The sequence below is a fragment of the Procambarus clarkii genome, chromosome 59 (genome assembly GCF_040958095.1).
Source record: "Procambarus clarkii isolate CNS0578487 chromosome 59, FALCON_Pclarkii_2.0, whole genome shotgun sequence".
Lineage (NCBI taxonomy): Eukaryota > Metazoa > Arthropoda > Malacostraca > Decapoda > Cambaridae > Procambarus > Procambarus clarkii.
The window spans coordinates 18,718,874-18,741,994 of record NC_091208.1 but is presented as its reverse complement, the minus strand read 5'-3'; the positions used below and the strand labels follow the sequence as shown (position 1 = coordinate 18,741,994).

At 42.4% G+C, this 23,121-nt stretch overlaps 1 protein-coding gene and 1 long non-coding RNA gene across 4 annotated transcripts in view; one reads left to right on the top strand and one right to left on the bottom strand.

The window, feature by feature from the left end:
- Nucleotides 1–23,121, bottom strand: part of LOC138353681 (uncharacterized) — a 310,023-nt gene that overhangs the window by 127,246 nt on the left and 159,656 nt on the right. The window lies entirely within an intron of this gene.
- The window catches only part of LOC123768127 (uncharacterized), a 111,958-nt gene that overhangs the window by 80,010 nt on the left and 8,827 nt on the right, over nucleotides 1–23,121 (top strand). For all 3 annotated transcript variants that reach the window (XM_069306894.1, XM_045758464.2, XM_045758463.2), the window contains exons 2-14: nucleotides 6,231–6,407; nucleotides 8,097–8,207; nucleotides 9,830–9,958; nucleotides 10,782–10,948; nucleotides 12,231–12,351; nucleotides 12,770–12,898; nucleotides 13,162–13,293; nucleotides 15,296–15,451; nucleotides 15,630–15,857; nucleotides 17,063–17,185; nucleotides 19,569–19,679; nucleotides 22,003–22,176; nucleotides 22,536–22,775. In XM_069306894.1, the coding sequence (XP_069162995.1) occupies nucleotides 6,231–6,407; nucleotides 8,097–8,207; nucleotides 9,830–9,958; nucleotides 10,782–10,948; nucleotides 12,231–12,351; nucleotides 12,770–12,898; nucleotides 13,162–13,293; nucleotides 15,296–15,451; nucleotides 15,630–15,857; nucleotides 17,063–17,185; nucleotides 19,569–19,679; nucleotides 22,003–22,176; nucleotides 22,536–22,775 (1,998 nt within the window). The remainder of the gene's footprint in view (nucleotides 1–6,230; nucleotides 6,408–8,096; nucleotides 8,208–9,829; nucleotides 9,959–10,781; nucleotides 10,949–12,230; nucleotides 12,352–12,769; nucleotides 12,899–13,161; nucleotides 13,294–15,295; nucleotides 15,452–15,629; nucleotides 15,858–17,062; nucleotides 17,186–19,568; nucleotides 19,680–22,002; nucleotides 22,177–22,535; nucleotides 22,776–23,121) is intronic.

The window sequence follows — 23,121 nt, the reverse complement described above, 5'->3', positions numbered from 1 at the left end:
ATTCACTCTATCGTTCCCGTTCATTCACTCGATCGTTCCCGTTCATTCACTCTATCGTTCCCGTTCCTTCACTCTACCGTTCCCGTTTATTCACTCTATCGTTCCCGTTCATTCACTCTACCGTTCCCGTTCATTCACTCTATCGTTCCCGTTCATTCACTCTATCGTTCCCGTTCATTCACTCGATCGTTCCCGTTCATTCACTCTATCGTTCCCGTTCCTTCACTCTACCGTTCCCGTTCATTCACTCTATCGTTCCCGTTCATTCACTCTATCGTTCCCGTTCATTCACTCTATCGTTCCCGTTCATTCACTCTATCTTTCCCGTTCATTCACTCTACCGTTCACGTTCATTCACTCTATCGTTCCCGTTCATTCACTCACCCTATTTACTTCATTCCCCCCCCCCCCCTCGCTTACTCACTCATTCACTCACACGTCATCCCAAAGTGCACGTGTCTGACCTTGTCCGTGTCGAACGACGGTACATTTACCGATGCAGTCATGGCTCTTTTTTCCCCGCCTCACCTGTGATACATGTGAGGGAGGGGAAATACGAGGTTTTGAGCCCGCCTCAACATCCGGGTCGCCCACGACATGACGCCGCCGCCCCCGCCGGTGCCAAGGGCTTGCCAAAGTTGGCATTACTATATTTCAATTGAGTTCCAAAAGCCCTCACTAGATGGCGACAATGTTGTTCAAATTCAAGTATGTTTATTGAGATAAGCAATAAATACATCTCAAACGGATAGAGTAGCTTAGGCTATTTCTACTCCCCTGACACAATGTTGTTGTTGGTGGTGGTGGTTGAGGGGAAAGTACAGAGGGGATGTGTGCTGCTTATAATATTATTCCAAGGACAAGGTTGAGCATCTTTTTATTTATTCTGTAGAACTTATTTTGAGATTTTGATGAAAATCGAAAATTTGATAATTTAAAGCCTCATTAGTTGGCTACATTTACCAATGTAATTTAAAAGCTTCGTTTTGTAATTACGTTTTATCATGCAAACATTAAAATAGTTGACTATGTAAATAAAAGAGTCTTAAGTTCAAGGAATACTTAATTATTGAATTAATTATTTTTTCATATTGTTATTCCCAAAAATGAATATGAAGAATATGTATGATTTTAAAGTTAGATTTGAGTATACTCGTTCTCTCTGTGCCAAATATATGACGAAACTTTGGAATCAAATGGAAAGACAGAGTGATTTAGATATGAATATACTTAATTGAAAATTGATTGCCTTATACAGTGCATGACATACACATTGAATAAAGCCCATCCATGGACCCCTTCAACGGATCCCAGGTTGAGAACTCCCTGCTCTAGATGGTAGAAGGTTTTTACGAAAAATGGAAAACAGCAAAATTGACAATTGTAATGATGCTGTTGTGTTTAATTCCATGTGGATAGAGGGCAGACGCTTAGGGCTAGTCCCATCTAAATGTGCAGGGAAAATGGTCTGGGGTATAGGACCGACATAAGCTAGTCGGGGTAGGCTTATGTTAAATGCTTTAAGAAATATTAGCAAATGTAAACACGCGTAGGACATGTTCATTGAATCAAATATGAAATATGGTGTACGATTAACGTGGAGTTTGTATTCATAAAGGAATATAAAAATAGAGAAAGGGATTGAAAGATAGATTAATAGATAGATGGATGGGAGATAAACAGAGAGAGCAGAGCATCGCTACCTAATACTAAAAATAAGAGTGATATAAAAAGCAGTGTTAAGTGGAGGAAGCAGGAGGGTGCCGGCGTTTGCTTCCCTGTGACCAAGTTGGCACTGGCATCCTCTCCTGGTGACCCACATGATACACCTCTCTCTCTCTGTCTCTGTCTCTCTCTCTCTCTCTCTCTCTCTCTCTCTCTCTCTCTCTCTCTCTCTCTCTCTCTCTCTCTCTCTCTCTCTCTCTCTCTCTCTCTCTCTCTCTCTCTCTCTGTCTCTTTGTCTCTCTCTGTTCCTCTCTGTCTGTCTGTCTGTCTGTCTGTCTGTCTGTCTGTCTGTTTGAAAGTCTGTCTGTCTGTCTGTCTGTCTCTGTCTCTGTCTCTCTCTCGGCCACGGATATTAGAAGATAGCCACGGATATTAGAAGATAGCCACGGATATTAGAAGATAGTCACGGATATTAGAAGATAGTCACGGATATTAGAAGATAGCCACGAATATTAGAAGATAGCCACGGATATTAGAAGATAGTCACGGATATTAGAAGATAGCCACGAATATTAGAAGATAGTCACGGATATTAGAAGATAGTCACGAATATTAGAAGATAGTCACGGATATTAGAAGATAGTCACGGATATTAGAAGATAGCCACGAATATTAGATGGCCACGGATATTAGAAGATAGTCACGGATATTAGAAGATAGTCACGGATATTAGAAGATAGTCACGGATATTAGAAGATAGTCACGGATATTAGAAGATAGTCACGGATATTAGAAGATAGTCACGGATATTAGAAGATAGTCACGAATATTAGAAGATAGTCACGGATATTAGAAGATAGTCACGGATATTAGAAGATAGTCACGGATATTAGAAGATAGTCACGGATATTAGAAGATAGTCACGGATATTAGAAGATAGCCACGGATATTAGAAGATGGCCACGGATATTAGAAGATAGTATGATGATAGAAGGGGTATGGGGTGCATAATAAATGAACTAAACTAAAAACTATTAGAAGAAAACCACGGATATTAGAAAATAGCCACGGATATCAGAAAATAGCCACGGATATCAGAAAATAGCCACGGATATCAGAAAATAGCCTCACACTGTAGTAAAAGTTTGCCAGGACAGGTTAACAGCCATGATGTGAGATGGGGGACATTACGGGTAAGCCCACTACGGGCTCACCATAGCCCGTGCTACTTGGAACTTCTTGTTCCAGGTAGCGAATCTTAAACAACAACACGGTACGTATAGGTAGCTCTAGAAGCATACACACCATGGTCATATCTCTTACAGAATAGAGTGCCAACACTGCTGTGTACCCGAGCTCTTTAATAAGTCATAAAAACTACTACAATGAGGCAACAAAGAGTGTGTGTGTGAGAGAGAGGGCCAAAGTGTGGGAAGTGTCACGATACAAGGGGCTCCACGATTGGGCACAGTGCCACCAAGGTCGGGGAGTGGCACTGTCTTCCCCACGACGTGCAGTGCCCTTCCCTCCCTCCTCTCTCTCCCCCACCACAGATCATTAGGATATACCCCCATGTTTATCAACTTTTGACTGGTCGGTACAACGGGTTGTATCTAAAACCTGAACGCTACACACAGCCCCGCTCCTGTGCCAGGTAAGTCCACTATGCGCTCACCATAGCCCGTGCTACTTGCCCCGCTCCTGTGCCAGGTAAGTCCACTACGGGCTCACCATAGCCCGTGCTACTTGCCCCGCTCCTGTGCCAGGTAAGTCCACTACGGGCTCACCATAGCCCGTGCTACTTGCCCCGCTCCTGTGCCAGGTAAGTTACGGGCTCACCATAGCCCGTGCTACTTGGAACTTGTTCCGAGTAGCTGAATCTATAACAAGAACAAAGAACTGAACACTACAACAGGCTGTAGTGAGTTAGGTTGGGTTAGGGCAGGCCAGGATGGGATAGGTTATATATGGATGTAGCGTAGCAATGATTGATGAAGGTTAAGCTACCCCAAGAGGTGGCACGGGCATGAATAGCCCCGTAATGCGTGGCAATGACGTAGAGAAATACATATATTTCTCTACGTCTATATTTCTCTTTTAGGTGGTGAAGGGTAGGGAAGGTGGTGAAGGGTAGGGAAGGTGGTGAAGGGTAGGGAAGGTGGTGAAGGGTAGGGAAGGTGGTGAAGGGTAGGGAAGGTGGTGAAGGGTAGGGAAGGTGGTGAAGGGTAGGGAAGCTGGTGAAGGGTAGGGTAGGTGGTGAAGGGTAGGGAAGGTGGTGAAGGGTAGGGAAGATGGTGAAGGGTAGGGAAGATAGTGAAGGGTAGGGAAGGTGGTGAAGGGTAGGGAAGGTGGTGAAGGGTAGGGAAGGTGGTGAAGGGTAGGGAAGGTGGTGAAGGGTAGGGAAGGTGGTGAAGGGTAGGGAAGGTGGTGAAGGGTAGGGAAGGTGGTGAAGGGTAGGGAAGCTGGTGAAGGGTAGGGTAGGTGGTGAAGGGTAGGGAAGGTGGTGAAGGGTAGGGAAGATGGTGAAGGGTAGGGAAGATAGTGAAGGGTAGGGAAGGTGGTGAAGGGTAGGGAAGGTGGTGAAGGGTAGGGAAGGTGGTGAAGGGTAGGGAAGATAGTGAAGGGTAGGGCAGCTGGTGAAGGGTACGGAAGGTGGTGAAGGGTAGGGAAGGTGGTGAAGGGTAGGGAAGATAGTGAAGGGTAGGGAAGCTGGTGAAGGGTACGGAAGGTGGTGAAGGGTAGGGAAGGTGGTGAAGGGTAGGGAAGATAGTGAAGGGTAAGGAAGATAGTGAAGGGTTTAAGGTTTTAGAACAAATCAAAGCACCGTAACACGGACGTTTCCCAAGCATCGTTCTCGACAGGTCAGGCGGGGTTGCCTAGGCTTGAATGTTTTCCTAACACAAAAAACAGTTGCATTTTCTTACGGAGTGTCAGATCGTGAGAACGGGCTACTGTATTCACCAGTACCTGGCCATACTGGTGTGCTCTCCAGCGAACTGGCTGACGTATATTAGACGCCCCAGCTGCTGTCAAACCTTTCACAAGAGTGGCATTTTTCTGTGAAAGCATTAGGCTTTGAATGGCAGATTTTTAGCTCATCAATACAGTAGACAAAAACATCTATCAGCGCTCGTCTACCTTGCACATGTCCGTGCAAACACCTCAATCGTAGGTCTTACTGCTGAAAAAGGCCAAACAAACGCTTGCTAAAGTTTCATCTCTTGAAATAGCGATCTTGTTTACCCGGGGTTTCACAAGAGGGGGTGGGGGTGGGGGGGGGGGGGGAAATACGCGGAATAAATTGGCAATGGTTCTTGCATATAGCGCCTTTCCCTTGATCTCTGACGATGTTATAACATCTCTGTGTCAGTACCACCATCTGTTGTGTAGAGCGAGAAAAGGGCACTTGAGTCCCATACTAGAGGTAAAGTGACTTAAGGAGCAGTGGGCGCTGGTAGGAGGACTAAGAGCAGGATTAAGAGGAGGATTAAGAGAGCTTCAAGATTGAGAGCATGACAGCGTGCGAGGTGGAAAATACCTGTGTGTTGTGTCACTCTTGAGGTCTGCCAGGGGTCTGCTTTATGCCTGCTGAATACTGGATCATTGGCCACATGTTTGTCTCTCTCTCTCACCGCACGAACACAAGCAGACGCCTGCTTTCCTATTCTGTTTTAAGCTCTTCCAACGATCGTATTACATTGTATTTAAGGAAAAGCAAAGAAATAATGTTTCAGTGACAGGTACTTACAAGATGGTACCTCCGTTGATCTGACTTAAATGTTGATTGAACATTTATCTAAATCTAAGCACATTTGCACTGTGCTTAGATTTTGTTCTTTACTAACTCGGATATATAATATTTGTCCATAGAAAATTTAAACGTGAAATGTTCTTCGTGAGTGTTTGGTGAAAGTAGAACTTTGTTTAATTAGTCCAGATGTTACATAACTGTTTCGTTTGTATTTAAGATGAGCGTTGGAAAACGACTGTTTACTAATCTAGTTTCTCTTAAATCCTTATCCTGATCCCTTCTCAGTGCTATATAGTCGTAATGGCTTGGCGCTTTCCCTTGACAATTCTTTCCCTCTCCACTATTCCTCTTTCTCTCAGTATCTTATACACTGTGATTAATATCGTCTCTGGTTCTTGTCTCGTCTCATACGGTTTCCTTTACTTCTCTAAGACTATTCTCGTAGCTTACCTTTCTTATCTCCATGTCAGAGCTGCATATTTTTGGGTTGGTCTAACGTACCCTACATAATAACGTTATATGTTCGAACAAAGATATTAATATTCTAAAAAAAAGTCAACAATTAAGTGCATCAAGTGCCATTTTTTGTTTACAACAAATGTTAGTAATGCATTGTGCATATTTATATTTACCCAAATGAACCCAACGCATACCAAATGGACCCATATTAACAAGCACTAACCAATGGTGCTAACCTTGAAACACGTGGTAGGTGTTAGCAACACTGAGCTGGTAGAAACAGGTGCTAAGCACTCCTAGATACAGGTGCTACGAGCTGCTAGAAACAGGTGCTAAGAAGCCTTATCTCTCGCAGGACACGTCCGAGGTGGTGACCCTGTTGAGGAAAGGGGACAAAGTGGGAGTGTTGGTATACCTGAGGAATGGCGGCGACCCCAACGCGCGGAACCACCTGGGATGGACGCTCCTGCACCTGGCCTGCGTCGAGGGCCAGACTGAGGTCGTCGAGGTCCTCTTGGACGCCGGCGCTTCGGTCAGTGCCTGGGAGGTTGTGTGAGTTACTCTGTGTGTGTGTGTGTGTACTCACTCACCTATTTGTGCCTGCAGGATCGAGCATTGACTCTTGGATCCCGCCTTTCTAGCCATCGGTTGTTTACAGCAATGACTCCTGTCCCATTTCCCTATCATGTCTCGTTTTAAAATTATGAATAGAGTTTGCTTCCGCAACCTGCTCCTGTACTCACCTAATTGCACTCATCTAACTGTGCTTGCGGGGGTTGAGCTCTGGCTCTTTGGTCCCGCCTGTCAACTGTAATATCTATATATATAATACCATACTAATATCTTGTGTGTGTGTGTGTGTGTGTATATATATATATATATATATATATATATATATATATATATATATATATATATATATATATATATATATATATATATATATATATATATATATATATATATGTGTGTGTGACATAGGCTATGTCAGTTGTGAATTATAAACTCGATGACAGGTTTTGTATAAATGATAAAACTATGTCGCATCAAAGCAATTTCTAGACTAAATAGAATATTTACGTGAAAAATGTTTTTATTATATGTTGATTAGAATGTTAACATAATCAAAATAATGAACAAAAGGCTCCATATATTTATATAATTGAGACAATATAACACTATTGCTCTAACACAATCTAATCTGACCTAGTCTAATCAATACTTAACAATGCCTATCTTATCTAACCTATTCTTATCAAACCAACTATAATATTACCAAACCTATCCTAGTATTTCCTAACCAATCCTAATATTACCAAACCTATCCTAATGTTACTAAACATATCCTAACATTACCAAATCTATCCTAATATTACCAATCACATCCTAGCATTTCCTAACTAATCCCAATATTATTAAACCAATCCTAATATTACCAAACCTATCCTCGTATTTCCTAACCAATCCTAATATTACCAAACCTATCCTAATGTTACAAAACATATATATATTTTTAAACTTATCTAGAAACCAAATTAATCCTTTGAACAGCCATGGTTGATATATGAACCGAAATGTATTCAGCATCTACTAATATTAAGTATAAGTAATGGTTTAATTAATCAGCTAAACGAACGAGTTGGACAGGATTTCACCAAAATATCTGGGGCCAGATTCACGAAGCAGTTACGCCAGCACTTACGAACCTGTACATCTTTTCTCAATCTTTGGCAACTTTGTTTACAATTATTAAACAGTTAATGAGCTCTGAAGCACCAGGAGGCTGTTTATAACAATAACAACAGTTGATTGACAAGTTTTCATGCTTGTAAACTGTTTAATAAATGTAACCAAAGCCGTCAAAGATCGAGGAAAGATGTACACGTTCGTAAGTAATTGCGTAACTGCTTCGTGAATCTGGGGCCTGATTTGTATTTCTCGACGAACGTGTAGTCACCTAGTTGTGTTTGCGGGGTTGAGCTCTGGCTCTTTGGTCCCGCCTCTCAACCGTCAATCAACAGGTGTACAGATTCCTGAGCCTATTGGGCTCTATCATATCTACACTTGAAACTGTGTATGGAGTCAGCCTCCACCACATCACTGCCTAATGCATTCCATTTGTCAACCACTCTGACACTAAAAAAGTTCTTTCTAATATCTCTGTGTTTTAATATAATATATTCTAATATAACTTTCTAATATAACATGTGTTCTCCTTCAGGTGAATTCCTGCACTACAGACAGTTGTACGCCTCTTCACCGGGCGTCTGCTCAAGGCTACAGCGCCGTCGTAGAGCTTCTGCTCAAGAAGAACGCCTATGTCAATGCCCAGGTAGATTTGCGTCTGTGTTCTGTGTCAACATCTACAGTAGATCACGCAACCTGTCCTCTTAAAAAGAACGTCGCTTTTGGCCGTTTGCCCGTATGGCCGAATATGGACGTAATTTGAAAATGAAAAAAATTAATATAAATTTGGGATTTTTTTTTCAACAACAGTAAGTTAAGGGTCCTCTGATAGATTAGGTGGGCAGGAAATTCTCATACAGTTTCAAAACGGCATGAAAAACGTTAATGGAAAGAATCCACTTCTAAGCTTGCCGAGTAAGCCGGACGATTCAAACAGTTGAGTTGTCTATGTATATATTAACACGTTGTACTGAATGGGGTGAGAATAGCTTGAGCTACCTCATCCCTTTGTGTGTATTTTACCTCAATAAACTTATTTCAATTTCAATTTCAATTTCATTCAAACAGAAAACGGAACAGTACGTCACTTTTGTGAGTCGATTTCATTTCAAATTACGTCCAAATTTGGCCATAGTGCGCATACGAGCCAAAAGTGACGTTAAAATTTTAAGAGGACGGGTTGAATATGTGTGTGTATGGGGGGGGGGGGAAGGATGAAGTCACCATCATCAACTACTTCCACGAGTCAGTTTAGCACTATAACTAGGATTGATTGATTGATTTATTAATATTAATCGAATCACTTTGTGTATGTAATGATATACACTTTGTGTATGTAATGATATACACTAAAGCAAAAATATATCATTTAATTTTGAAAGTGTCTCATGAAAGACTGAACAAGTTTAATTCGTGTCATTTTTTTATCTATATTTAATAAAATACAATATAAATCATATATACATACATTTTACAAGGCAATATTTAGCTATTATTGTGGGTTCTCTCAGAAAGTTCAGCTGACACCGCCAGCTTGAACATTTTAAATGCACACATTACCGATTTTTAGCAATTTTATTTCTATTTATAATTATTATTATTTATATCATTATTTTTATTTGGGTTGGCTTTGGGGATGGAGGGTTGGGGGAAGCTGCTGACGTCCGTCCAAATTACTATACTTGATGCCAACTTTATTAAAAAAAAAGTCTCCATAATCACCTATGCGGAAGTTCCCAGCCACAACTCACCTACGCAGCAGATATCCACTATGACCCCCCCAAATATAGCATTACGGGCTCACCATAGTCCGTGCTACATGGACACTTCGTTCTGAGTAGCTAAATCTAAAACAACAAATATAGTAGGTACCCCCCACTCTAACCCAGCTACCATCATAACCCATATGAGGTAGGTACTCAAGTATACCTCCAAACCCTTTATGAATAAGATCAACATTAATAACCCACCCGAGGAAAGGTTTACTCAAGTATACCTCCAAACCCTTTATGAATAAGATCAACATTAATAACCCACCCGAGGAAAGGTTTACTCAAGTATACCTCCAAACCCTTTATGAATAAGGTCCACCCGAGGAAAGGTTTATAATTGCAGACGAGGAGACACAATAACGTGCCTGAAATATGTTGACCAAACCACACACTAGAAAGTGAAGGGACGACGACGTTTCGGTCCGTCCTGGACCATTCTCAAGTCGATTATAACACTATAATTGTCTCTCACATCACATCATTCCCCACGTTGCAGGACAAGGCGGGGAACACTCCCCTACACGAGGCCGCCAGGGGCCTCCACACAGCCGTCGCCAAACTGCTTATAGGCAAGAAGGCGGACATGGCCAAGACCAATCGTAAGAACCAGGGATTTTTACAACTGGTATGTTCTATGAGCAGGCTTTGGCTTATGTGCACTTCTCTGTTTCATGTGTATGTGTGTGTTTATTTACTATTTGTGCCTGCAGAGTCGAGCTATTAGCTCTTGGACCCCGCCTTGCGTGTGTGTATCCGTCCGTCTCTTGGTGACCAATTGGTATATTTGTGAAAGCATGTCCTCGTACCATGTACGATAGCGTGATGGCGCGCAGGAATATTTACTTCGATCTTTACCAAATACGTATGTTGTGGTATATACGTACACGCCCATTAAATATATGAATATTCCATGCCCTGGTGTGTATACAGGCATCTCCGCACACGAACGCCTGTCGTAAATTTCGATAGTTTTTATATTCATACTGTGTGAGTTTTGCATGTGTATATACGTAGCCTATAAGATTATGGATATCCTAGTATATCCATCTGTATATGATTCCTATGAATACGATGGCATATACATGGGAAGCATATGCTTCCCATGTATATGCCAACTCAAATGATATACCAGGTTACACTGATAGATAAAACACAAAGATATACCAGGTTACACTGATAGGCTGTTCAATTTTTGTTTGATATAACAGATATTTTCAGATACTCTATTTGTATTATTATTTCTTAAAATTCTATTAATTTAGATTACCTTAATTTTGACATAGTTTACCCTTCATTATTTTTTATTTACAGGAATTAATGTACTGTAACTACAAATTAAAAAAAAAATATATTTAACACTATTATGTTGAGTTAACCTTAGTTAACACTATTATGTTGTGTTTAACCTTAGTTAACACTATTATGTTATTATGATGGTGAGGGAACAGGTGGGTCAACAGTTGATGCCAGTGGTGGAGTCTGGGGACTGCGAGGTGCTGGTCCAGTGGTTGGACTGGGGTCTGAGTCCGGACACTAAGGGCAACCTCCACTGGTCCATCCTTCACCACGCGGCAGCCAGGGGCCAGCTCAACATCGTCTCTCTCCTCATTGAGAGGTAATTTAACATTCAGGGCTTAAGAGGGGAAGGGGAGGGGTGTATATTCTCTAATGATATGAAACACTGTTTAGCTGAAAATTATATCAACTGCATACATTGTTTTGTTGTTTTGTAGAAAATTGTATAAACTGCATACATTGTTTTGCAGTATATCAAGTGCATACATTGTTTTGCAGAATGTTATATCAAGTGCATACATTGTTTTGTAGAATATTATATCAACTGGATACATTGTTTTGTAGAATATTATATAAACTGCATACATTGTTTTGCAGAATATTATATCAACTGGATACATTGTTTTGTAGAATATTATATAAACTGCATACATTGTTTTGCAGAATATTATATCAACTGCATACATTGTTTTGCAGAATATTATATCAACTGCATACATTGTTTTGCAGAATATTATATCAACTGCATACATTGTTTTGCAGAATATTATATCAACTGGATACATTGTTTTGTAGAATATTATATCAACTGCATACATTGTTTTGCAGAATATTATATCAACTGCATACATTGTTTTGCATAAAATTATCTCTACTACTGTAAATACTTTGCTTTGCAGAAAATTATGTCAACTATATATGTTGTTTTGCAGAAAATTATATCAATTATAATTTAATGTACGATTTCCTTCATAAAATAATGTATATATAACATTGTACTGTACATAATTTAATCAAGGAAAACAAATATATTCACCATCCTGTCGATGATGTTCCACTTTAAGTTGCATTACTATTTCTGTCAATTAATGAAATCACTTTCAATAATTAATATGCTACTAATAATAGGCTACTAAGTGTAAGTTCTAACTCATTAAATAAAAAATAAAAAATGGTAGGTATAGTAGGTATACTTTTGTAAAAGTGAATTGATAGATAAATAATGTAGATTACACCAATCCCTTGTATTAAAAAAATGTAACACAGTTCATAGGAACTGTGACATATGAAATAAAGCTTTTGAATTTACATTTGTAGAAACAGGCATAAACAAACAGATTTGACATACCTAGATAAGCAAAGAGATAAACATGAAGATAAATATCAAGGTAAACATGCAGACAGATAACCATAAAAAGACAGATAAACATAAAGATACAGTCATAAACAGATATACATTCAGAGACAGAAAGAAACCTGGAACGACCAAGACCAGAGAGAGATAGACAGGAGGAATGAGCGAGGAACCGATTGCCAGCTAGAGAGAGAGAAAGAGAGAGTTGGAGAGCTTTTGAACTGACTTAATTAAAACGTGTTTGTAGGGGTGCCAACATCAACGCCGAGGACAGCAACCGGACAACGCCCCTCCACACTGCCTCCTTCCACGGCCACCTTCGCGTTGTGGACCTCCTCGCCGACGCCGGAGCCAACCTCAACGCCGCGGTGGGTTGCTTGGGGGGCGTTCACCCCCACTGTTGAGTTTCTGCTTAGTTTGTCTAGACTTGTAGGAGTCGAAATGTTACAAACCTGCTTTGTTTATAGTCCCTCCCCCTTGTAAGGATTTACGCTGTAATTCCTGTATTTATATACTTAAGTGCAATGGATTGATACTGATATTTTCCGTAGCCTAGTGTTTTAGTTAACTATTATACAAAATTAGAGTACCACGTTCTTAACTTTTTTAATACGTGTACCATACCAACTATACTAATTATGAGTCGAGGGACCCGAATTTCATTTCCGACCAGTACGGAAGCAGCTGGACACGTTTCCTTTCATCTGATACCTCTGATCACCTAGCAGCAAAATAGAATTACACCACCTATCAAGACCCACTAACTGTGCAACATACCTTCTGCAGGATCAGCGCGGCAACACCCCTCTCCACTCGGCCATAGAGGGAGGCCATCCACACGTGATTTCCCTACTGCTACAGAAGGGCTGCGACACCTCCATACCCAACAAGGAGGGTCAGATCTTCACCCACCTGGTTAGTCCTCCTGAAAGGTGTTCAACCGTCTTATATAATTTGTCGTGGAAGCTAGGAAATAAAGAATAAGATCTTGGATCGAAATACGAAGCAGGAGAGCCAGGAAGCACAGAAAGGGAGCAAGGAGATATAGATAAGGAGTAGCTAGGATATAGAAGTAACTAGGATGCACAGATAAGGATGAATGAAGATACACCTGAACCCTATTGTTCTATCCCAGTTTCCCATTCTATCCCATCTTAACCTCTTGTTCTATCCCACAGGTGAACGAGTTCCTGGTGAATGCCGTCCACTCCGCCAACGCAGGCCAAGTGACTAGCCTCTTGAAGGGGCAGGCGGACCCTAACTCTCTGGATTCCTTCGGCTTTCCGGTCCTCTGTCACGCTGCCTTCAAGGTCAGTCGCCAGGGTAAGGTCAGCACCTCAGTCTGGCAGCGCTTAACATCAGGGGAAAGGTCACTAACCTTCTCTGAGGCTACTAACATCAGGGGAAAGGTCACCAACCTTCTCTGAGGCTACTAACATCAGGGGGGAAGGTCACTAACCTTCTATGAGGCTACTAACATTAGGGGGGAAGGTCACCAATCTTCTATGAGGCTACTAACATCAGGGGAAGGTCACTAACCTTCTCTGAAGCTACTAACATCAGGGGAAGGTCACCAACCTTCTCTGAAGCTACTAACATCAGGGGAAGGTCACTAACCTTCTCTGAAGCTACGAACATCATTGGAAGGTCACTAACCTTCTCTGAAGCTACTAACATCAGGGGAAGGTCACCAACCTTCTCTGAAGCTACTAACATCAGGGGAAGGTCACCAACCTTCTCTGAAGCTACTAACATCAGGGGAAGGTCACTAACCTTCTCTGAAGCTACTAACATCAGGGGAAGGTCACCAACCTTCTCTGAAGCTACTAACATCAGGGGAAGGTCACTAACCTTCTCTGAAGCTACTAACATCAGGGGAAGGTCACCAACCTTCTCTGAAGCTATTAACATCAGGGGAAGGTCACCAACCTTCTCTGAAGCTACTAACATCAGGGGGAAGGTCACCAACCTTCTCTGAAGCTATTAACATCAGGGGAAGGTCACCAACCTTCTCTGAAGCTACTAACATCAGGGGGAAGGTCACCAACCTTCTCTGAAGCTACTAACATCAGGGGGAAGGTCACCAACCTTCTCTGAGGCTACTAACATCAGGGGGAAGGTCAACAACCTTCTCTGAGGCTACTAACATCAGGGGGGAAGGTCACCAACCTTCTCTGAGGCTACTAACATCAGGGGGAAGGTCAACAACCTTCTCTGAGGCTACTAACATCAGGGGGGAAGGTCACCAATCTTCTATGAGGCTACTAACATCAGGGGGAAGGTCACCAACCTTCTCTGAGGCTACTAACATCAGGGGGAAGGTCAACAACCTTCTCTGAGGCTACTAACATCAGGGGGGAAGGTCACCAATCTTCTATGAGGCTACTAACATCAGGGGGAAGGTCACCAACCTTCTCTGAGGCTACTAACATCAGGGGGAAGGTCACCAATCTTCTCTGAAGCTACTAACATCAGGGGGAAGGTCACCAATCTTCTCTGAGGCTACTAACATCAGGGGGAAGGTCACCAATCTTCTCTGAAGCTACTAACATCAGGGGGAAGGTCACCAATCTTCTCTGAGGCTACTAACATCAGGGGTAATAGTCAGCAACCAGGTGTGGGGCCACTAACATTAGGAAGACAGTCAACAGGAACTGATGTACTGACATCAGGGGACTTTAAAAAAAAATTAGCTCATAGATTTAGCTATACTCAAATGCAATAATTGGCGATTTAGTTATGCCAATTTATTCAATTATACTCATATGTTAAACTAGGTTATTTAGTTGTACTCATGTATTTCATAATTCATTATGTTATACTAGGCTATTTAGTTTTACTCATGTATTTCATTATTCATTATATTATACTAGGTTATTTAGCTATGCTCATGTAGTTAGATAATGCTCAATTATGAAGCATGTATTTTTACTTAACTAATTTGTGACTTTCACTACCAAATACTGATCGAAATTTTGAATTCCTTGATTTCTTGAGCTGTTTCACAATATTTTACATTCTTCCGTTTCAGCGTAATGATTGTCTACCCATATTGTTTGTATGAGATTGTTCTCCTTACACTAAGGCCTACTCTCCCCCCACACTAAGGCCTACTCTCCCCCCACACTAAGGCCTACTCTCTCCACATTAAGACTGACAGTCCCACACTAAGGCCTACTCTCTCCACATTAAGACTGACAGTCCCACACTAAGGCCTACTCTCTCCACATTAAGACCAACTCTCCCCACACTAAAGCCTACTCTCTCTACACTAAGACTGACAGTCCCACACTAAGACTGCTCTTCTCACAGGGTGATGTGCTGATTACGGACGCCTTGCTGGAGGGTGGCGCGAACCCAAACCTTACTGACGCAGGGGGCAAGACTCCCCTGCACCACGCCGCCTACTGGGGCCACCTCTTCGTTCTTAAGGCGCTCCTGGACAAGGGCGCAACGGTCAATGTCCAGGTGAATACTCACTGCTCTCCACACACACACCAGTTAATCAAGAAGCCTCATCCGAATAAAATTATCTGTAGCTGGTTTGCTTCGTGTGCACAATTTATAAGGTACATATAACAGTGAAAATGCACTAACGGATGTCTTTTCACGTACCTTCATCCTTGACAATGGTCTCTCTCTCTAGGACAAGAATGGGTCGACTCCCCTACACGAGGCGGCGAGGGAAGGAGCGGAGGACGTGATCACGGTGCTGGTGGGTCGGGGAGCAAAGCTCAACGCCGCCGACGACCAGGGCAACACGCCCCTTCACGCTGCCGCCAGGTGGGGCCAGACCGCAGCCGTCGAGCTCCTCATGGAGAAGGGCGCCGTAGATACCGTCAAAAATAAGAGCGGACTTCTCTACTCGGATCTGGTGAGGTGCAGCAGCCTGAGAGGTTATATATGGATCCTTGAGTGTGGTGTATATGTTCATGACCAAAGATCACATTCATTCCCTAAAATCTATCACTTACGAATATTAGATATTACTTTACGGGCTATTTATGCCCTTGCCACCTCTTGGGTGGCTTAATCTTCATCGATAAATCAATCTGGTGTAAATGGCTCCCACAGTGTGGTTTTGCCTGGTGAGGCTAAAATATAGTAGATCATTTTGAATTAAACATTTACACATTTCTTGAACATTTGTTATATAATTGTTTCTAAAATCACGTTTATATTCGCACTCCATCACATAGTGACGGAGGCTTCAGGTATGCCTGACGGGGTGATCATTGCTCCCCCAGTGTGGTCGACCTGGTGGCGTGCGTAAGATCACCCTTACTGTGGTGTGCTTGTCACTCTTGCTCCCCGTGTGTATTATTTATGTGTATACATATGTGTTTATTTTCTTGGATTATATTCTCATTCTCTCTCACTTGCTATTTCACCGCCAGCCTACTCATGGAGAACTCTCCCGATATGAAGTGAAACGCCTTGAAAAAGACGAATGTCGTCTATGCCTTCATGTGCCCATTTGGGGACTCTCATCACCCAACAATCTTCAATATATAGGGAAGAAAACCTCTCTTTCAAGGCGTCTCACAATGCACAAGCAAACAGGGCCCCCATCAAAGAACATATAATTTCTACACCTAACCAGATCATCACCAGAGATATCCGGACGACATTAGAAAAACGACATTAGAAAACTATACATTGGTGAAGCACAACATATCTAACAACTTCAGCGAACTATTAACAGCTCACACTCGGATACATTCTATCATCTTCAAGACCAAGGTGGAATATCCAGTACAATGCCCCAGCCAACATATGTTATGGGGAAGCAAGAAAACTGTGGAAAGCCTATTGACCCTATGCAACACCACGAAATGCATCTTTTTTTCTTAGTGTTAGGCCGTATAAAATTGTAAACACTCATTTTGGAGAGTTAATTTTTCAACTACATTTTCAAATGAAGAACATAAGAAATATACAAAACATTCGGGCTTGAATCACTGATCTAGCCTTTTGTCACACTGAATAACATGTATTATTATTATTATTATTATTATTATTATTATTATTATTATTATTATTATTATTATTATTATTATTATTATGACCATGTTACAGGCGCTGATCCGTGCAGTTCGGACAGAGGACAGGACTCAAGTGATGGCAGGACTGGCGTGGGGCGGTGACCCTAACAGTCGAGACCCTCGCGGCTGGACCCTGCTCCACCACGCTGTCTACAAGGTGGGTCCCAGCCCTTGCCCCCCCCTCCTCCACACTCCTATCCATACCTTGGGTGTGGGGCCTTCTCACTACCATCCACACTACAGGTGTGGTCCCCCCCCCTCCCCTACTCTACCTTGCACTACCACCCACACCTTGGGTATGACCTCCACACTACCACCCATACCATTGGTAGGCCTCAATACTACCATTCATACAATGAGTATGGCCTCCACACTACTACCCACACCTTGGGTATGGCCTACATCACAAAACAGACTATCTTTTAGATGCTAAAAAAAAGCCTCGTTGATCATATAGAACATATAAATTTGGTTTCCAAAAATTAACATGGATTCAACAAAGAAAAATCTTGCTTTACTAACAATAAAACTCTACGACAAGTTATCTTGTCATTGAGTTCTATGACAAGACAGCAATCAAACAAGAGAGAGAGAGAGAGGGCTAGGAAGATTGCATTTTCCTGGATTGCCAGAAAGCCCTCGACACTGTTCCTCCTCACTAGCGACTTTCATGCAGACTCGATTATATCCGGATATTACTCGATATTACTCACTTGCTAATGCCTAAGACATCATAGATATTACTCACTTGCTAATGCCTAAGACATCATAGATATTACTCACTTGCTAATGCCTAAGACATCATAGATATTACTCACTTGCTAATGCCTAAGACATCATAGATATTACTCACTTGCTAATGCCTAAAATATCATAGATATTACTCACTTGCTAATGCTTAAAATATCATAGATATTACTAACTTGCTAATGCCTAAGACATCATAGATATTATTCATTTGTTATAGCCTAAGATATCATAGATATTCCTAACTTATTATGTCTTAAGGTATTATAGATATTATTCACTTCTAGTCTAAGATATCATAAATATTATTCATTTGTTATAGCCTAAAATATCATATATATTATTCAGTTATTATAACTAAGATATCATATATATTATTTAGTTATTATAATCCAAGACATCATATATATTATTCAGTTATTATAGTCTAAGATATCATAGATATTATTCACTTGTTATAGTCTAAGATATCGAAGATATTAATCATTTGCAATCGCCTAAGATATCATAGATATTCCTAACTTGATATAGCACAGATGTTATTCACTTGTTATAACCTATGATATCATAGATATTATTCACTTGTTATACCCTAAGATATCATAGATATTCCTCACCTCTTATAGCCAAAGATATAGTTGTGCCAGCTGGTAGTGTAGGTAGTTGTGCCAGCTGGTAGTGTAGGTAGTTGTGCCAGCTGGTAGTGTAGGTAGTTGTGCCAGCTGGTAGTGTAGGTAGTTGTGCCAGCTGGTAGTGTAGGTAGTTGTGCCAGTTGGTAGTGTAGGTAGTTGTGCCAGCTGGTAGTGTAGGTAGTTGTGCCAGCTGGTAGTGTAGGTAGTTATGCCAGCTGGTAGTGTAGGTAGTTGTGCCAGCTGGTAGTGTAGGTAGTTGAGCCAGCTGGTAGTGTAGGTAGTTGTGCCAGCTGGTAGTGTGGGTAGTTGAGCCAGCTGGTAGTGTAGGTAGTTGTGCCAGCTGGTAGTGTAGGTAGTTGTGCCAGCTGGTAGTGTAGGTAGTTGAGCCAGCTGGTAGTGTGGGTAGTTGTGCCAGCTGGTAGTGTAGGTAGTTGTGCCAGCTGGTAGTGTAGGTAGTTGAGCCAGCTGGTAGTGTGGGTAGTTGTGCCAGCTGGTAGAGTAGGTAGTTGTGCCAGCTTGTAGTGTAGGTAGTTGAGCCAGCTGGTAGTGTGGGTAGTTGTGCCAGCTGGTAGTGTAGGTAGTTGAGCCAGCTGGTAGTGTGGGTAGTTGTGCCAGCTGGTAGTGTAGGTAGTTGTGCCAGCTGGTAGTGTAGGTAGTTGTGCCAGCTGGTAGTGTAGGTAGTTGTGCCAGCTGGTAGTGTGGGTAGTTGTGCCAGCTGGTAGTGTAGGTAGTTGTGCCAGCTGGTAGTGTAGGTAGTTGTGCCAGCTGGTAGTGTAGGTAGTTGTGCCAGCTGGTAGTGTAGGTAGTTGTGCCAGCTGGTAGTGTGGGTAGTTGTACCAGCTGGTAGTGTAGGTAGTTGTGCCAGCTGGTAGTGTGGGTAGTTGTGCCAGCTGGTAGTGTAGGTAGTTGTGCCAGCTGGTAGTGTAGGTAGTTGTGCCAGCTGGTAGTGTGGGTAGTTGTGCCAGCTGGTAGTGTAGGTAGTTGTGCCAGCTGGTAGTGTAGGTAGTTGTGCCAGCTGGTAGTGTAGGTAGTTGTGCCAGCTGGTAGTGTAGGTAGTTGTGCCAGCTGGTAGCGTAGGTAGTTGTGCCAGCTGGTATCGTAGGTAGTGCGTAACAAAGTACTGGATATGACCATATGTCGGCCATGTGTCTAATGGTGCAGGGGACGCTTGACATCTGCTTCTTGCTGCTGGAGTGTGGCGCCAACGTCAACGCTGTCGACTCCCACGGCAGGACGCCCCTCCTACTGGCTGCCTACCGCGGCAATCATCAGGTGAGCCCTTCCTCCTACTGGCTGCCTGTCACAAGGAAGCTCACCCCCCTTCAAGGCACGACAAACTACTCCTATACCGAACTCCTGTACATTTCTACATGGTCAAACTTCAGTGCAGTTTGCGTTTCGGGCAAGTTCTTAATCCTAATTTTCCCCGGAATACGACTCACCAAATCGTTTAGCAACCAGGTATCCATTCACTGTTGAGTAAACAGAGGCTACAGTTAAGGATTGGCGCCCAGTCAATCCTCCCCGACCAGGATATGAACCCAGGTCAAAGCGCTCGCGAAGCACCGGGCGAGTGTTTTACCACTGCGCCACGGGGACTGCTGCAGTTATATCTTGCAATAATACCAAGGCATATAATATACAGTATCTGTATACAGTTTAAGCACTTTCTATTCACTGTAACAATAACCAAACTGCATACGAACTAAAGTTAGAACACACATAAAATAAGAGAGTACATTGCACAACCTGTATACATGTGAGTCACAGCTGATCTGCCGGTCACCAAAACAATAACAGTCAAGCGAGCATCCATCCGGTACAACAATAACAGTCAAGCGAGCATCCATCCGGTACAACAATAACAGTCAAGCGAGCATCCATCCGGTACAACAATAACAGTCAAGCGAGCATCCATCCGGTACAACAATAACAGTCAAGCGAGCATCCATCCGGTACAACAATAACAGTCAAGCGAGCATCCATCCGGTACAACAATAACAGTCAAGCGAGCATCCATCCGGTACAACAATAACAGTCAAGCGAGCATCCATTCGGTACAACAATAACAGTCAAGCGAGCATCCATCCGGTACAACAATAACAGTCAAGCGAGCATCCATCCGGTACAACAATAACAGTCAAGCGAGCATCCATCCGGTACAACAATAACAGTCAAGCGAGCATCCATCCGGTACAACAATAACAGTCAAGCGAGCATCCATCCGGTACAACAATAACAGTCAAGCGAGCATCCATTCGGTACAACAATAACAGTCAAGCGAGCATCCATCCGGTACAACAATAACAGTCAAGCGAGCATCCATCCGGTACAACAATAACAGTCAAGCGAGCATCCATCCGGTACAACAATAACAGTCAAGCGAGCATCCATCCGGTACAACAATAACAGTCAAGCGAGCATCCATTCGGTACAACAATAACAGTCAAGCGAGCATCCATCCGGTACAACAATAACTCCAGCCAGGTATGATAGATGCATTTTTTTATATACAAGAGTTCTTACATTCTTGTAAAGCCACTAGCACGCATAGCGTTTCGGGCAGGTCATTAATCCTAATTTTCCCCAGAATACGACCCGCCAAAGGGTTTAACAACCAGTATCCCATTCACTGTTGGGATGTTACAGTTAAGGATTGGCACCCAGTCAATCCTTCCCGGCCAGGATACGAACCCAGGCCAAAGCGCTCGCGAAGCGCTGGGCGAGTGTTCTACCACTGCACCACCACCACCACCTAATTTCACGGGAACAACACTTTGTCTACACTGTTACTGGAAGTTTTTTTTATTGATTTGGTTCACTTCATACGATATTCTAGCTATGTTTGCATATATTTGTTCCACCCAAGAGAAATTGTTAACAAAAGTCAACTTGAATTTGTAGATGTGTGAAATTTATTTATTATATATTTAAGCTAATTATTTTTGCCATTTTTGTTAGTAATATTATTTATTATTTTAAGTAAATAATAAATTATGTGTTTACTGTTATTTTAAAGGTTCACTATGTGTTGTAGAGACATGTGTGTCATGTTGGATGTGTTCACTGTGTGTTGTAGAGACATGTGTGTCATGTTGGATGTGTTCACTATGTGTTGTAGAGACATGTGTGTCATGTTGGATGTGTTCACTGTGTGTTGTAGAGACATGTGTGTCATGTTGGATGTGTTCACTGTGTGTTGTAGAGACATGTGTGTCATGTTGGATGCGTTCACTGTGTGTTGTAGAGACATGTGTGTCATGTTGGATGAGTTCACTGTGTGTTGTAGACGTGTGTGTCATGTTGGATGTGTTCACTGTGTGTTGTAGACGTGTGTGTCATGTTGGATGCGTTCACTGTGTGTTGTAGAGACATGTGTGTCATGTTGGATGTGTTCACTGTGTGTTGTAGAGACATGTGTGTCATGTTGGATGTGTTCACTGTGTGTTGTAGAGACATGTGTGTCATGTTGGATGTGTTCACTGTGTGTTGTAGAGACATGTGTGTCATGTTGGATGTGTTCGCTGTGTGTTGTAAACACTTGCTGTGTTGTATGCTTTCACTGTGAGTTGAAGACAATACCTGTGGGTTGCAGATCATGCAGGTGTTGCTGGACGAAGGCTCGGACATCAACGCCCAAGACTGGATGGGTCAGACCCCGCTGCACTGGGCGGCCAGCGAGGGTAGCGTGGACACCGTCCACCTCCTGCTGGAGCGCGGCGCCGACACCTCCGTCAGGAGTAAGGATGGCCTCCTCTACACCGACATGGTGGGTCTTCCTGCGAGGTATTAGCTTTCTCCTCGTGTTAGTTGTTGTAGCAACGAGGATAAATGTTAGCTGTGGCGTTTCTTGTTTTGTGTCCATAACTGAGTCACGTCAATACCTTTTCCAATTTGTCTATATCTATTTGTTTATTGACGTTTTCTCTGTCTCTTTCTTAATAATATCCCGGAAACAAATATATGTTCTACTATTGAAACACCAATGTGTGCTGTTGTTGAAACACCCGTGTGTATGTTACTACTGAAACTTCTATGTACGCTGCTATTGAAACTCATATGTCACTCTATACATAATCTCCTCTACGTAGCTGTGAAATACCTGTCACTCTTTCTGCTTGTGCGCAGCTGTTGAAACACCTGTACCTGGCTGTGAGACACAACGACGCCGACAAGGTGGTGGGGCTGGTGCGCGCGGGGGCTGACCAGTTCGCAGAGGTTGAGGGCACCGGACTCAACCCCCGCGAAGAGGCCAAGCGACAAGGCCTCTACGACATCCTTCGGCAGATGGCCGCGCTCGCCAAGAAAGAACCCCGGCCTGAAGACGACAAAATTGTAGCTCTCGAAGATGTCTATAGGCTGTTTGAAGTAAGTAGTGGTAGAAAGTGGAGGAAGCTTTATTAATGGATAAGGAAAAGTAAATAAATCGCTGCTTTGAACCTTCTGGTGTAAATAACACTCTGGAAACTAAAAAAAAAAATGAGCATATTTGTCCTGGGCTTCTGTATGAGAGATTTTTGTCTATGTATAATTGGCCGATATTTTTTACAAATTGTTTTTCTTCCCATTTTCTCTGCCTACCGTTTATTTTTGTGTTTTTCTCACTTTTTTTTGTCTTATTAAGCTTTCTTTATGTCTTCCGTCAAAACGTTTGCTTGGTAGCATCATCTTCGTCTTAATTTTTACATTTTCTTTCCTAGAATAAATGTCGCCT